Genomic DNA, 17,544 nt, shown 5'->3' on the forward strand with positions numbered 1-17,544 from the left:
AACAGATTTCATCTACGCCTTGTGCCTACAGCAAATTGGAAGGACAGGGAGAAAAAGTAGTTTTTGTAGGTTGAGCAAATCAATTTCTTGATCATTCCTAACTTCCACTGCTCTTTCATTGAGATTATCTCTCTAAATCTGTTAATATTTCTCTTTCTTCCTCTAAGATATTCTTTAAAACCTACCTCTGTAACCAAACTCTTTGTTATCTACCCTAGTATCTTTTCGAGTTGCTTGGCATCATATTTGATCAGAACTATGGGACTAATTCCCACATTGTAGTCACCACACAAATAAATGTTACTGTTGTAACTTGGGCCATTAAGTGCAAAGGAATAATTCCTTCGGAAAATGTGACATTATTTGTACAGTCAAGTCTGATTGTTCAGAAGTGTTGATGGTTCAGCAATAATCCCTCCAACACACCAAGGAAAGAGTCCCTTGCTCTCTTTAACACACCAAGGCCCCAGTTCTCGTCCTCCCTTTAACACATTGAAGCTCTGCACCCCCTTGAAATGCATCAGGGCACTTTTCCACACTCTCCTGAAACTGGAAAATGCACCTTAATATAAAATAGCATAGTAAAAATTACGTTGGGGCATTAATTGGAATGATGGCTAATGGTCATTGAAATCTACCAATCTAACATTGGTAAAGTCCTTAGGGGTGGGGCAATAAGGGGTGACAGATAATCAAAGTTTTACTGGATGCAGTAAGTTGCACAACAGAATAAGCTATAAAGGTAACCAATGACCAGAATAAGGTGATCTTGTACCAATTAGATTGGAGCAGGGGGTAGAGAATTTGTGTTTTGCCTCGAACAGTAAATGATTGCAGAACTATGAGTGTAGTCAATTCCATTCTATTCCTGGCATCAGAAAGCAGTAGGGCTGGAGGAGAGTGGGAGATAGAGAGAAAGAGGAAGAGGTGAGGTGAGAAGGAAGAAACTACAGAGGCTTTTGATCTCTTCATGTGTTTTTGAGTTGCCTGGAAAGGATTGGCTGTGTTTAGCTAATGATAGAATTTTTTTTCAAGGAGGTGGCAAAAGTGGAGAAGAAGTTTAAACTGCAGTTGGATATTGAGGGTCTGCTTGACTGAGTGGGAGAGTGCTTAACAAAAGTACAATAATGTATTTTTGGGAGGGGCAACTAGTAAAGAAAATACAAAATTAGCAGAAGGCTATCAAGAGGTGTGGAAAGAACAGAGGGAGTCCGCAGGGAAGTGTTTGTCCTCAGGACCTTAGGGACAGCAAAGCAACTACGATTTATGGGATGCTTTCCTTTATTAACTGAGGCATAGAATACAAGTGCAGGGAGACAATGCTAGAATTGTATACAATTAGACCAGTATTTAAGCACTGCTTCCATTGGAAAAAGAGCAGAGAATATTTATGAGGATGTTGCTTAAGACTGGAAAATTCTAGATATAAGGGAAGATTAGATGGTCTTGCCCTGTTATTTTGACAAGAGAGGAAGCTGAAGGGAAACTTAAATAAGGTACACTCAATGGCCAGTTTATTAGGTACAACTGTTCATTAATAGAAAATCTAATCAGCTAATCATGTGGCAGCAATTCAATGCATGAAAGTATGCAAGCATGGTCAAGATCTTCAGCTGTTGTTCAGACCAAAACATCAGAATGGGGAAGGAATGTGATCTAAGTAACTCTGACCATGGAATGACTGTAGGAGCCAGACAGAGTGATTTGAATACATCAGAAACTGCTGACCTCCTGGGATTTTCACGCACAACGGTCTCTAGAGTTTACGGAGAATGTTATGAAAAAAACCCCCAAAAATATCAAGTATAGTAACCTACATAATGATGCATTATAATAGTGGCGTGCAGAAGAACATCTCTGAATGAACATGATGAACCTTTTAGTAGATAGACTACAGCAGCAGAAGACCATACTGGGTTGCACTCCTGTGCTTAATAAAGTGACCATTATGAAAGATGGATAGTATGAATGGAAGGACTCTCATCACATTTAAAAGGTGCTTGTATACAGAGTTATGATGTATAGGATACTGGACCTGGTTGGGTGGCTTTCTTCTAACTGGTGCAGATACAATGGACTGAAATCATCTATGCTTCTAAATATTACTATGTTAGAAATGCCATAAATAGAAGTTGTTATTAGGGTATATTTACAGTATTTTATTTATGGGGTTAACTGTCTTAAAGTAGCAGTTGTGATGTTCAGCAATATCACAGGAACTGGTACTGCAGTCCTCCTGCTCAACAGCACAGCCAGGTGACGGCTACTGGTACTGCATGTATTCAGAACTGAAATAGCCCCCCCTGCAGGCATCTGGATGTGCTGCTGAGTGTAATCATACATTCTTAAACTGTATAAAAATCACATTAAAATTAAGTGCTTTATGCAGTCCTATTTCACTGTATTTCATTTAGAGGGATATGGTCAAAAAGCAGGCAAATTACACTAACTCGGGTTGCCAACTTAGGAAAAAGCAGCAACCTAGGAAGGTTGCAATACTGGAAACGATAACAGATGGAAGAACGGAGAAGGCTACAGAAGGATATTAATGTTTTAAAACTAAGATTTTTCCAGGCAGGGATCTGATGAAAATCAATGAATAAAGTGATAATAGAGGATGAAGCAAAGAGGAGAAACAGGACTTGATACTGGCAGTGGAGTTTAATGTTCAATACAGGCTGTACCCAGGTCACAAATGGGTTCTGTTTTTACCAACCTTCAGAGTTTATTTTGTCTTTAAGTTGGAAAATATGCAAAAATCACTAGATATAGTAATAATATCTCCACAGTATTGTTATGAATGGCATAAAAAAGACTGATAACAGAACAGTTACTAAAATTGGAGACAGGAAACTAGTTCTGCCCTTCGTAGGAACAAACCTACGTATGCACATCAAACTTTTTAATTTAGTAGTATTATAGGAGCTTGTTCAGATTTAAGGGTATCTGTAAGTCAGTTTGTTACCTGAGGACCATCTTTATCCTTGAATCTGCATCTCCTGGTAACCAGCCATCAAGGGAGAAGATGGGTTCTCCTTATTTATCAAAACTCTCTATAATTTACTATACATATTCCCTTTCCTTTTACTCGGCTACAGTGCCTGAACAATTTGATGTCATTGTCCTTCACGCTTTCAGCCTCTGTGTTATCCTGCTCCCGGAATCTCCTACCTAGAATTTTGTAGATCATTCGGCTCATTCTCCCTGAGCCTGGCACTCAACCCATCAATGTTCCTGGCTTTCACAAACTGCTCATTCAGTGCCCCTATTATCAGTTACCCAATGTTTATTAGCTTGGGAAAATAAAACATGTGTTTACTGCAGCTTAGTTACTGCCTTTTTCTGCATATTATGTTATTTCCTGAACCATATCCTCTCATGAGTGTACAGTAAAATTCTCAACAACCAAGCCCCTTTGACTTGTGATGCAGGACTGGCTGATTTGCTGGACTATTGGAATGTCAATTGTATTTAAACTCCTACACATTTTAATTTACTTTTTTAGGTGCAACAGTAAACTTTCCAGGGAATCAGGTGAGCCTGAAGTGGGTGCGGGGAATGAGCGAAGAAACAGCTTAACCACAAACTACCCAAGTGTCCTGTGTTATGCTCTGCCTTCTTATCCTTTCTTTAGGTGGCACAGGCAAAGCCAGCAATTATTGTCCACCATTAACTAATCATGAGGATGTTAATTAGCTGAACCATCTTGTTCAAATTCTCTTACAGTGCTGCTTCATTGCGAGTTCTGGAAATTAACGCTGGCAACAATGAAGATGATATATTGCAACACACACAAACTGCTGGAAGAGCTCACCAGGTCAGGCAGTATCTATGGAAAAGAGTAAACAGTTGATATTTTCAGCCGAGACCACCTTCAGGACTGGAAAGGAAGGAGAGAAGACAGAGTAAGGGGGGGGGGGAGGAGGAAGAAGTACAAGGTGGCAGGTGATAGGTGAAACCAGGAGGGGGAGAAGACAATATATTTCCAAGTCACAAATGTGAGAGATCTGGTGGTGCACAACTGATTGCGAGATGAGATATTAAAAAACTGTTAATATATAGGAAATGAGCACAGTGAGAAAACCTGCATGTAGAAAGCACAGTAGTGCAGCTCCAGTGACCTAGGTTTTGATCCTGACGTCAGGTACTGTCTGTGAAGTTTGCACATTCTCCCTGCACATTTCCTCTGGGTGCCCCGGTTCCCTCCCACAGTGCACAGTCATACTGGTTGGTAGATTAATTGGTTACTGTAAATGTCCCCGTGATTCGGCTTGAGTTAAATCGGGGGATTGCTGGGCGGTGTGACTCGAAGGGCCAGAAGGCCCTTTCCGTGCTTTTTCTCAATAAATAAATTAATAAAGTTTCAAAAGTATGTAGACCACATTTAAAACTGGTGAATGGTAGAATCCGGATGAATTCATGGCAATTAAATTGGGTTTGTGTAGGATTGGTATAAATGGGTGTCCCAGTGGGCCAAAGGACCTGTTTCCTTGCTGTATCTATGTATACAGCCAATCAAAAAATAGCATGAATTTACTACACCAAAATTCATTCATTGCCTTTTTAATGTTATTTTAAATGGTTTACATCCTTCACAAATAAGTTAGTTTCACTGGCAGTATCTAATATAGAAAATAATTTCAAATCATTTACAAATCAGTAATGTATTCAAGCCAACAAAAAAAAGATTTTTTTTCTCGCTATGATTCATACTTCTGACTTTTATGACATTTGGTTACATTCCTGTTCTAGTTTGGCCAGCTTTCTTTCTAGGATCTTCAAGTTAACTCGATGCATCATCAGAAACTGTCCATTCATGTGGAAAACTGGAATATCATTTTTGTACCTCTCAAACCAGACGGAATTCTTTGGATCGGTGATGTCCACCTCCTGGAGGATAAACTATGAAATGATAAGATTATTAATTCCACAGACTTTTTATGAAACTCATCAGTGGACAGTAGATTAGCTTAGGAAGATGGGCTGAAAGGCCTGTTTCTGTACTGTTCATTTTTGGTAATGGTGGACTAAACTATGAGTGTGCTGAACAAGCTAGGGTTGTGTTTCCTTTAGTATAGAAGAGGGAGGAGAGGCACAGGAGACTGTAGATGCTGGAATCCAGAGCAAAAAATAAATTGCAGGTCGTGCAGCATCCATGGAGGTTGTGGGGCGGGGGGGCGGGTTCTGATTCCCTTTTCCTTTCACAGATGCCGCTCTGGTTGTATTTTGCCCAGTTGTAGACAAGAAGCTAATTCCTTGAGCTTCTGTTGTTTCTCTGGAACAATAAAGGAAGTAGAGGGCCCAGTCCAGTGGGAGGGACAATTAAAGTGACAGCTCTCTTAGCAAAGTTGACTTGAATTTAGTCTCCATCATGAAGGGATTAAGATAGCTACAGGCAAGATAATGCGGACAATTTTTGCAAGGGCGCTTTCCATGAAAGTATTGAAGAGAGAAGCCTTAATTATGGTATCCAGGGACCTGTGCAGAGACTCACGTTATTTCAATACATCTTCAGCTAAGAAGAACTTGAGGGAACCAAGATCTGTTCTACAGAGAACGAGCAAAAGAACTGGAATGAATAGTGTGGCTATGGGTTGAATCATAAGACATTGGAGCAGAATTAGGCCATTCAGCCCATTAAGTCTGCTCTGCAATTCGTTCATGGCTGGCCAAGAACTGAGCGGTTGGACAACACCTGCCCACTCTGACTTACAAGTCCTAGGGTGGGCCTTTGACGTACAGGACGATTACATAGCCTTTGATGGATGGATAGTTGACAACTGCTAGTTATGCAAGGAATGGCAAAGTGTACAACATTTAGTGTGAATATTATGTATCCAAATGGAATGCAATAAAAGTAATCCTTACAGGGGTTGCTTATCATTTAGTAGAAACTTTTCAGGGTTATTAGATGCAGAGGACTAAACATGGTCAAATGTTTCTGTCTGCCATATTCCAAGGTCTAGGACTATGTGCTGAAGGGTGCACTGAACCTTAGTAAAAAAGCTCCATGGGAGAAGGATATTGCACAATGCTCTCCAGTCCCTGTGCACTGAATGTCTGGAACACACATAAAAGGCCCCTTGGACTTGTGCAGTATATGCTGATGTAATGTAAATCTCATAAGCAAGAAGGCAACATCTATCAGCAGGTTGCCACCATCTCTGCCATGGTACCTTCTTACATCTACCATCAGACTTGAGGTACAGCAGGTTCAAAACCAGCTACTTCCCTTCAAGCATTCAGTTCTTGAAATGACCTTAACCAACCTAATTACTACCTCAGTATAGCAACCACATGACCAGTTTCACCACAGTGGACATCCTTTTTCTAACTGTGTTCTTTCTTGTATAAGTTTTAATTTATGATCAATTTATGTTTTCTTTCTTATGAAATGTTTTGTTTCTAATGCTATGTGCCTGTGATGCTGCTGCAAGTTCATTGCACCTGCAGGTACTTGTGCATGTGACGATAAACTTTGACTTTGAGATAGAGTGAATGCCTTCCATTATAAACTTGACAAATAAGGTATAGTTTTGGAGAGCCAGAAAAGGTTGGAATCAGATGATGAGACCTGGAGGGGATGAGGTGAAGGATGGGGCTGTGTGAGTGGTCTATTCCCCTGGATTCTAGGACTTGCGGCCTCCTATTCAATGCAAGTGGACAAAGAAAGAACAAAATAGCTAAGTTAATATAAGGGGACAGTCTGAAAAACCAGTTGGATGAGATAAAGAATAGTCAAACATTGGGTTAAGAAAGCAGAAATGGGTAACATATGCAATTCAGGAGAAATGTCTCAATAGTCTAAAGTGGAGTTGAGAGAAAGAGAGCATTCAGTATGTTGAATCAACAAGGCTCGCTGTGCTGTCAATCATGACTAAACTGTCCAGAAGGAGGGCCACATTGTACATTCCTGCTGACCTCCCACCTCACACTCTGTAAACTTCAGTCTGCTCGCACATTGATACCTGGTTCCTAACTTGTACCACTCTCTGTTCTCCTCTGCACTAACTAATCAAGGGTGTGTCCCAGTCTGGGATGATGTCTTGATCACTACTTTCCTCATACTTCCAAATTTACCCCCTCATTGCCTCATCCCCAAACCCATCTCCACCTTGTAGCTTCAAAATTGACTTTATTGTCACATGCCCAATATATGGATGCACAGAGCAGTGAGAAACTTAGCATCACAGGCACAGAGCATCAGATAAGCTAGGGAAACACAAATTATACACTGCTTTTACAAGAAAGAACACAATTAGAACACAAAAGTAAGTCCACTGTAGTGCAAAGTGAATTTGACCTTTGATCAAGCTGCTGACTTCCTCACTTAATAAACCAAATTAACTCTCGCTTGAAGTCCTCTGAGACACAGTTAATTCCGTAGAGCATATAAAAGATGCTGGTGAACACAGCAGGCCAGGCAGCATCTGACAAAATGTCGACTGTACCCCTTCCTATAGCTGCTGCCTGGCCTGCTGTGGTCACCAGCATTTTTTATGTGTGTTGCTTGAAATTCCAGCATCTGCAGATTTCCCCGTGTTTGCGTTTTTAAATTCTATAGACTGATGCAGGCTGGTGATGCTGTAGCCTTGGTCAGCAAAGTACAACAGAGGTCATAGAGTGGAGCCAGGACACTAAATTCTGGTGATAAAAAGAAAAATTTACAGAATGACCACACCCAAGCATTTGGAATCCCTGTGGGTGAATCATCAAGAATATTTGCAATATTGTCTAAAGGAAAAATAATAATGGGGGGGGTGGAGTGTGGTGAGGAGGGGTACAAAGGTCAGAAAATAATAAGTCTTTGGGAAAACTTTAATCTCATATTAAATGAAATAAAAAGACTATGATCATCTGTGTGTAACTCAGACCCTCGGCCGGCTGGTGGCGCAGTGAGATCAGCGTCAGACTCCGGAGCGAAGGTTCCCGAGTTCGAATCCAGGTTGGGCCACCCCTGAGCACGCTTTCCATCCGTGCCGGGTTGAGTGTCAAGCTAGCCACTCCGCCTCGTAAAAAATACAAGGGTTGAGTCAGGAACATTCGTAATGTGACCTGGTTAATCCTGACACCACATGTCAGACAAGAATAGCTGAATGTCTGGTACGACACCCTTAAAAATAAAACTAAAGATCAACACTTCTAAGTAAGTAAATTTTTAAGGATCTAGATTAAATTTGAAAAGTACTTATTTATTGCATTTAACTTCATACCCTGTGTCGGTATGGCTCCAAAACCTCTTTGGCTTCTTCACAAAGTGTGCAAGAATCCTATGGGCATACAAATTAAAACTTTGTTAGTAACTATTTCTAACAAGAGCAAACTAAAATTTTCAGTAAAATGATTCAATTTATCACCAGCAATTCTGTAGTACTGAATACAAGGGCTAATAGCAATAATGATTTTTCACTGATGGAAAAAAGTATTCCAAAACAATTCACAAATGGAGATATATCACAATGCTGACTGACTCGGCCATAACTACACGGATTAGTTCAGTTTAAAGCAAATAATGACATATGCAGGAAATCAGAAGAGCAGAGAATGCTGGAAATTTGCAGCAAGGCCGACAGCATCTGTGTAGAAAGAACTTTTAGATCTATGAGATATGAATATAAGATTATTTTTATTTTACTTCAACTAGTTCTCTCTAATTCTACTTATTTACTGAGATACAGTGGGAATAGGCCGTTCCGGTCCTTTAAGCCACGCCACCCAGCAGCCCCTGATTTAACTGTAGCCCAATCACAGGACAATTTACAACGACCAATTAACCTACCAACTGGTATGTCTTTGGACTGTGGTAAGAAACTGGAGCACCCAAAGGAAACCCACATGGTCACGAGGAGAATGTACAAACTCCTTACAGACAGTGATGGGAACTGAACCCAGGTCACTGGTACTGTAAAGCATTATGCTAACCACTATGCTACCATGCTGCCCAATAGATAAAATAGCTAAGGCACAGGAAATTATTTGACCTTTGGAAAAGATGTACAGTAGTGAACTCAGCTGAACAATGCTGGTTCAGCTTGTGGAATTTATTTCAATCACAATGGTCAGTGGATCCAACAAGGAACATGTCTGTGCTTGGTCAGAACAAAGTAGAGTTTAACCCAAGTTCAGTAAGCCACCTGAACAAATCAGAATTCTGAAGACGGGACATCCACCTGAAATGGTAACCAGTTCCTCTTTTCAGCACCTGTAGTTTTTTTTTGTTTTCCAAAGTAAAATCAACACTTGGCAGTGGCAGTAAGTTATAGGTTCAAGTCCCACTCCAGCCCTTGAAAACAAAATGATCAGCCAGCACTCCATCATCTATCAGTCTGTGAACTGCACTGTTACAATGAGGCCCATGCAAATTTGAGAATCGACACTTAATCTTCTGTTCGTGCAGGATGCAGTCTTCAGGACTTGATATCAAATTTTACAACTTCAAGTCACTTGATTTCTCGTCTTTATTAATCATCCATCTATGACATTGGCTCACTTTGTAATTTTCTTCCTCTGGGACAAGAATCCCTGCTCAGACTGACCTGCCGGGCATGCCATTCAGCTCTGCATTTAGCAACTCTTATATTCTTCTGTAGTCCTGAAAAGAGTCTCCAACATTGACTTTCACCTTTTTCCTCCACAAATGCTGCTTCATATTCTGAGTTTTTCCAGTATCCTATTTTCTTTGTTCCAGATTGTAGCATCAGCAATTTCTTTTGTCTCTAGTTGCACTCATTTACTCAATGACCAAATAACCTTATTTACAACTTATTCCTAAGGTCACCCCAATTTTACCCTATCAGAGGCATCCTTCTCCCAGACGTTTCCCTGCAGCTTAACAAGTTTCTTTTGTCTCCTTCCAAGTTCTGAGAAGATTCTTCTACCTGTAATGCTAATTCTGTTTCTCTTCTCACACATACAGCCTGACCTGCTGAGTACTTCCAGCATTTTCTGTTTTTTTTCCCTCAATGAAAAGAGATGGTCAGTTTGTATCATACCTTGGTAAACAACGTTAAGGTTGGCAGATCCTTCTTTAATGTAGACGTCCTTCTTAAGAAAAATTCCAATATAGGTTTTGATGGTTTACCCAGTTTTGTAAAATAATGTAAATACATTGTTCCAGTACTGCTGAATGTAATTAATATGTAATTAGATTAAGCATAGATTTGCAGATTAATAATGTAGTGAATTTCAACAAATGAATTATCCAACCTGGTAAGTGGAGAAGGTACTACAACAGATAATTCTTGAAAGATTTACTGAGAATTGGCTAAAACGGCCTTCTGAAAGCAAATGCAAATCAACCAATGAGTTCTGAAAATTCATGACTTGTACTGCAAGTGTGCATGGCTTCAACCCACTGAGAACTTGCATGTGAATAAATGGCATGCAATTCAAATACACCTTTTTGTTCCTGCAAGACTTGGCCACATAGTTTAAAGCAATGAGACTTACGGAAAAGTCCTTGCTTATAACTGATTAGTGATTATCATTAACTTGGCTCCACCTGTCCTTCCTTCTAGGCTTACATGATTAACCTCAACTTTCCCCTCAATTCCTCCACCTCTGGACTTCTGCTCTGGTTCCCACTTCCTAACCACCCCCTACCCCACTGCACCACATAAAATTAAACCCACTTGAGTAACATTAGCAAACCTTCCTGTGAGGTACCTCTCATATTTAGGTGCAACTTCTCCTTCCTGTAAAGGGCCTGCCCTAGACAAGCCCAATGATCTATGTGCCTGAAGCCCTCTCTCCAGCACCAGCTCTTTAGCCATGCATTAACTGTACCATCTTCAGTGATATCTGTTGTTAAGTTTAAAGTTAGAGTTTCAGGCCCCACACGAACTACAGGCTGATGCTTTATTATTGTACTGAGGGAGCACAACGCTGTTGGAGTTGCTGAATTGTAGTTGAAACATAAATCTACAGTTCTGCCTTCTGTCCCATGTGGGCAGAAATGTTCCCTGTATCATTTTGAAAAGGTTTCCATGGAAGTCTAATAAACAAGATGCCAGAAATCTGAAACAAATTCATGGGTGTCAACATCTCTAAGGATCTATCCTGGGCCCAACATATCCATGCAGTTACAAAGAGGGCATGACAGTGACTATATTTCATTAGGAGTTTTGAGGAGACTTGGTATATCACCAAAGACACTGGCAAATTTCTACAGATGCATTGTGGAGAGCATTTTAACTGGTTGCATCACTGTCTGGTCTGGAGGGGCACTGCATAGGGTGGGAAAAAGCTGCAGAAAGTTGTAAACTCAGCCAGATTCATCATGGGCATTAGCCTTCCCAGCATCCAGGACACATTTAAAAGGCGATGCCTCAAAAAAGCAGCATTCTTCATTAAGGGCCCCCATCACCCAGGACATGACCACCATTGCTACCATTAAGATGGAAGTATTGAAGCCTGAAGACACACACTCAACGTTTCAGAAACAGCTTCTTCCCCCTCTACCATCAGATTTCTGAACCCAAAATGAACTCATGAACACTTCCCCAGTATTTTTTTCCATCTCTTTTTGCACTACTTACAGTATTTATTTTTTTAATACATACTACTTGTAACTTGTAGCTTTTTTATGTATTCCAGTGTACTGTTGCTGCAAAACAACAAATTTCATGACAAATCCCAGTGATATTAAACCTGATTCTGATAAAATGCTGAAAACACTCAACAAATCAGGCAGCAGCCATGGATAGAAAAAATGTTAACATTTCAGAACTACGAGAGGTGATTGGTAAGTTCGTGGCCTGAAGTAGAAGCAGTCAATTTTAGAAAACCTAGCATATTTATTTTTCAACATAGTCCCCTCCTACATATACACACTTAGTCCAGCAGTCGTGGAGCATACGGATCTCTTTTGTAGAAGAGATCCAAAGCAGGGGTGATTGATAAGTTCGTGGCCTAAGGAGGAAGGAGATGAGTTATTAACTTCAAGCTTTCTGCGTTATCATGCAAAGAGTTGAACAGCATGTGCGTGTAATGAGCGTCTTGGACCTCCAGATGGTCCATACAGTAGGGGTGATTGATACGTTTGTAGCCTAAGGTAGAAGGAGATGAGTTATACAGCTCTTATTATGCGCACGTGCAGTTCAACTCTGAGTGAAAATTCAGAAAGTTTGAAGTTTCTCCTCATCTCCTCCTACTTTAGGCCACAAACTTATCAATCACTCCTGCTGTGGACCACTTCTGGAGGTCCAAGACGCCGATTTTTACAAATAAGGGATCCGTATGCTCCACGACCGCTGGACTAAGTGTGTAAGTGTAGGAAAAATAAATGTGCTAGGTTTTCTAAAATTGACTCCTTCTACTTTAGGCCACGAACTTATCAATCACCCCTTGTAAGTCGTCTTGTCAGTGATTTAATGTATGAATGCAGCATTTTCTGCTTTTTGATCTCCTTGATCTACCCCTCAAGTTCACCAAAATTCAGTTATAGTGACAAATATTCAAAGAGTTTTTATTAACACAACCACGTGTCTAATTTGATCACATCAATTAAATTTCATGGAGCAACACAGCACAGAAACAGAGCTTTTGGCCCAACTCATCCATGCTGATCTAGAGCCCATCTAAGCAAGTTCCATTTGTCTGAATTTGGCTCATGTCCCTCTTAGCCCCTATCCACCTACCTGTCTAAATATCTTTTAAATACTGTTCTTATTTGATTCTCAATCTCTGGCAGATCATTGCATATTCACACTACCTTCTGCATGTAAATATACTCCCACAGGTTTTTTTTATTCTCTCCTCTCCCTCTCCCCACCCCCAGCTTAAACCTATGCTCTCTAGGTTTTGATTCTCTTTCCCTAGGAAAAGGACTGTGTGACTTCTGTGATATTATACACTTCTATATGGCTATGAATAAAAAATGTTCCAATGATAAATCAAAAGCTAACATGCAAACACTGCTATTTTATAAGTTTTTTTCTGCTTGACCCCTGCCATGACAAGGCTTAAAAATTAACTATAAACTCATGCATTGAAAATAAGCATTATATTCTTGAGAAAGGTATACAGTTGGCAAATATCCAACAGAAGGAACATTTCCTCAAATGACAAAGTCATACATTTTGGCAACCCTACCAAAAGTCTGCTAGTTGATCATCAGTTGTTCAGTTCTCGGGTCCAGAGTGGCTGTCAATCAGACAACGTCGCAACCAACCAGTTCTTCTCAAGCAGTGGTCACTGTTCCTCTTCTATCTGCGAGCAACCCTACATGTTAAATACAATAAATGCTAAGTTTTAAGTACATTTGTGTTACCTTTACCGTCTCTGTCAGAATAAAACTGTGGCATTGCTAGCTCAGAGTCCTCTCTCTCTTTCTCAGATCTTGCGCACATTTGAATCATGTGATTCCTTTTAGCAGTTGTTATCTCACCATCTGCACTAGTTCCACATTTGTAAATTTAAAGTACTTTCTTTGTGCAGACAGAATTGGAATTATTTGCCGAAGAGCAACATAGGTAACAGTGCAATTATTTTGCCATGTGTGCTTACAGGTTAAAGTCATCACAAACTTGCCTTGTGGCATGTGACTCGATCATTTCATTACTGTTGCAAACAAAACTGCTCTGTTTTGCCTCTGTTTTAAGCTTCCTATGAAATGATGCACTGTTTGTAAAATTTATTTAATAATTTAAATTTTGTTTAAATTTAAAAATTCATGAGGGTAAATAATGCAGGTTGTGTATTGAAGATAAAAGTCTGTTTCCAAATCAGTTTTTCCACTTAATTAGTGTCTACAAGTTATCTGCTAACATCAATTTACTAATATTTAAAATTGCATTATTATCCACTGGCAAAAAATAAAACCCAGATGAAAAAAAATGTAAGTTGTTTTATTAATTTATTTTTGAAGATGTCTGAGCACTTGGCAAAATGACCAATTGTCCATTCCCAGTTGCTTTTGATGGGATGATGATGCTTTTAAACCACTGCAGTAGTTCTGGTGAATGCTATTGAGTTGGCAGTTGCAGGAACTACACCCACGATGATGGTGATCTAGTACCAAATTACGAGAAAGGCTGCAGATGATGAAAATCCAAAGCAACACACACAAAAATGCTGGAGGAACTCAGCAGTCCCAGCAGCATCTATCGAAATGAACAAACTTAGGATGTTTCAGGCTGAGACCCTTCTTCGGAACTGGAAAGGAAGGGGGAAGAAGTCAGAATAAAAAAAAGTGGAGGGAAGGGAGTGAGGATAGCTGGAAGGTGATAGGTGAAGCCCATTGTGTGGGAAAGGTAAAGGTCTGGAGAGGAGAGTGGACAATAGGAAAAAAGGGAAGGAACAGGAGATCGGGGGGGGGGGGGAAGGGAAGTAATAGGCAGGTGAAAAGTGGTAAGAAGCCAAAGTGGGGAATAGAAGAGGGGATATGAAGCAGCACCAAGGTTGTCAATGTAGTGGGGGAAGAGTTGGGGAGCATTACAGGGGAAGGCTTGGAACATGGACTGTTCTACACAGCCAACGAAATGTCAGGCATAGCTGGAGCCTGTGTGGGTGCCCATGGCCACTCCTTGAGTCCGGAGAAAGTGGGAGGAGCAGAAGGAAAAATTGTTGAGGGTGAGGACCAGTTCTGCCAGACGGAGGAGGGTGGTGGAAGACTACTGGTTGGTTTTTTTACTGAGAAAGAAATGGAGAGTTTTAAAGCCTTCTAGATGGGGGGATAAAAGTGTATAGGGACTGGACATCTATGATGAAAATGTGGCAGTCAGGACCAGGGAATTGAAAATTACTAAGGAGAAGGAGAGCATGAGAAGTGTCGCAAATGTTGGCAGGAAGGGAATAAACCAAGGGAAATAGAATGGAATTGAGGTATGAAGACACAAGTTCAGTGAGGCAGGAGCAGGCAGAGACAATAGGCTTACTCAGACAGTCAGATTTGTGGATCTTGGTTAGGAAGTAGAAGTGAGCAGTGTGGTGTAAAGGAACTATGAGTTTGGTGGCAGTGGATGGGAGTTCTCTGGAGTTTGTGAGGTCAGTGATGGTGGCGGAGACAGTTTTCTGATGGTCCTGTGTGGAGTTCTCTTCAAGGAGTAGGTATGAGGTATACAATGCTATGCGATTGGGAGCAGGTTTTCCTTCGTATCCTTCTTGGGTGTAGAGATCATTAAAAGTTCCACCAGCATTTTTTGTGAGCATACAGATGGCACACTCTGTAGTAATGGGGTGACAGTGGGAGCAGAAGTGCACATCTACAGTTTGGGATAGATCACCTATCATTTGGGCAGCTGTGTTCCTGGGTGGTCAACTCAAATCAATTTTACTGCCGTGCAGATACAAGTGCAATAAAAAACTTAATTGCAACAGCATTACAGGCACGTAGGTACAGACAACACACAACATATAAATTACAAGAGAACGATGGAGATTCCACAGATACTGGAAATCCAGAGCAAAACACACAAAATGGAGGAATTCAGCAGGACAGGCAGCATCTATGGAAATGAATAAACAGTCAAACTTTGGGCCGAGACCCTTCATCGGGACTGGCAAGGAATGGGGAAGACACGAGAAAGAGGGGAAGGACGACAAGCTAGAAGGTTAAAGGTGAAGCCAGGTGGGTGGGAAAGGTAAAGGGCTGAAGACTGAATCTAATAGGAGAATGAGTGGAGCCATACACAAAGGGAGTGCTGTTGTAGTGTGCGGAGTGACTTCTACCTTGCTGAGGCCAGGCGGCAACTCTCAAACACCTTTTATTTAACCCTTGAAAAGGACCCCACACTAGACCATCAGGCCACTGTCTCTCATACCATCACTAACCTCTTCAACTCTGGAAATCTCCCATCCACTGTCACCAATCTCATAGTTCCCTTACCCCACACTGTCTGTTTCTACCTCCTGCCCAAGATCCACAAACCTAACTGTCCGGGTAGGCCCAGTGTCTCTGCCTGCTCCTTTTGACTCCATTCTATCCTCCACGGTTCAGTCCCTTCGCACCTACATCCGTCACATTTCATGTGCTCTCGATCTCCTCAATAACTCTCAATTCCCTAGCCCGACTGCCTCATTTTCACCATGGATGTCCAGTTACCATACACTTCTATCCCATGTCAAGGCCTTAAAGTTCTCTGCTTCTTTCTCAGCAAAAGATTCAACCAGCGGAAGTGGTCCTTATTCTCAACAATTCCTTCTTCAGCTCCTCTCACTTTCTCCAAGTGGTAGCCATGGGCGCCCACATGGGCCCCAGCTATATCTGCCTTTTTATTCACTTTGTTGAAATGTACTTTACTTATGGTAACAAAATTGCATTTTTGTCTGTAACAAATTGGAATCTATATTGTACCAGAGTGCTTTGCTAATAGTGTTTGTGCACAACTATGCCAATGGACCTTGAGTATACGACAAACTGCAAAAGAGAAGTGGATTTGGTTACTAGAAGAATGCCAAGTACAATAATTAAGCAGGTGAACGGAATGAACCCTGATCTTGAAATGATGTGCAGTACCTAACACTTGGGTACAAAGGAGTGATTATGCTGCTGTTTCTTTGAAGCTATCACTGAATCTTGTGTGGTGTGGTCTTCCCTTGTAGCAAGTAAAATAAATGTGTTTACTGGTAAAACGAGTAAGTAAGAGTGGGAAATGAGCTCTTAAATTTAATCCCTACAGGATGCTGTGGTGAACAAAGGAAAGAGAAAATATGGTAAGTAGGGTGAGGAAGAGAGACTAGAAATTATTAATAATAGGAGAAGGGGAGTCCTTCCCTGTCCCAAATAAAGGGACATCAGCATGGTACATGTTTAATAATTATGGGAAAGGATCGGTGGAAGCATTACAGATGAGGAACCAATGAGTGTATATCAATCTTGGATGGCAGGAGAATTACAGGTCATTGTAGTAGAACTTTTGCCTGATCCGGACACAGGTTTGCAAAAAGCTATTCAGAAACATAAACTATAGTTTTGTGTCACAAACCTAGTATTATGAATTTGAAAACCTTAATCAGGACATGGATAGACTCCAAATTCGAATTTTATAAGGTTAAATTTCAGGATTTCAAGAAAACCGTAATAGTGCCAAGCCAGGATCATTTGTCCTTTGGGGATCCTGATGTAGCCTCCTGTCCATTGGTGAGACCCAACATAATTGGGGGGACCACTTTGTTGAGCACCTTTGCTTCACCCACCAAAAGCAGAATTTGCTGGTGGCTAACCATTTTAATTCCTATCTCCAATCCCATTCTGACATGTCAGTCCATGGCCTCCTCTTGGGCCACGACGAGACCATCATCAGGGTGGAGGAGCAACATCTCATATTCCGTCTGGGTAGCCTCCAACCTGATGACAAGACCATCGATTTCTCCCTCCGATAATTTACTTTTTCTTTCTTATTTTTCCCCTCTCCCTCTTTTCAACACTCTGACCTCTTAACTCTTCTCATCAAATTTCCAATCACCTCCCCCTGGTGCCCTCCACATCCCTTTCTCCCATCGTCCACTCTCCTCTCCTATCAGATTCCTTCTTCTCCAGCCCTCTACCTTAACCACACACCTGGATTCACCTATCACCTTCTAGCTAATCCTCCTTCCCCTTCC

At 41.0% G+C, this 17,544-nt stretch overlaps 1 protein-coding gene across 5 annotated transcripts in view; it reads right to left on the bottom strand.

Annotated features, from left to right (window-relative positions):
* Positions 1-4,547: 4,547 nt before the first annotated feature.
* Positions 4,548-17,544, bottom strand: part of c5h5orf63 (chromosome 5 C5orf63 homolog) — a 42,278-nt gene continuing 29,281 nt past the window's right edge. Inside the window, exons 2-6 of one of the 5 annotated variants that reach the window (XM_072258060.1) lie at positions 13,093-13,221; positions 10,207-10,274; positions 9,993-10,119; positions 8,214-8,270; positions 4,548-4,902 (exon numbers count right to left, since the gene is read on the bottom strand). In XM_072258060.1, the coding sequence (XP_072114161.1) occupies positions 4,723-4,902; positions 8,214-8,270; positions 9,993-10,109 (354 nt within the window). In that variant the 5' untranslated portion in view covers positions 10,110-10,119; positions 10,207-10,274; positions 13,093-13,221 and the 3' untranslated portion in view covers positions 4,548-4,722. Of the gene's footprint in view, positions 4,903-8,213; positions 8,271-9,992; positions 10,123-10,206; positions 10,278-13,092; positions 13,222-17,544 lie in introns of all 5 variants that reach the window. The other 4 variants (XM_072258058.1, XM_072258059.1, XM_072258061.1 and 1 more) reach the window with 4 other exon arrangements.

Source organism: Mobula birostris, chromosome 5 (genome assembly GCF_030028105.1).
Source record: "Mobula birostris isolate sMobBir1 chromosome 5, sMobBir1.hap1, whole genome shotgun sequence".
NCBI classification, from domain to species: domain Eukaryota; kingdom Metazoa; phylum Chordata; class Chondrichthyes; order Myliobatiformes; family Myliobatidae; genus Mobula; species Mobula birostris.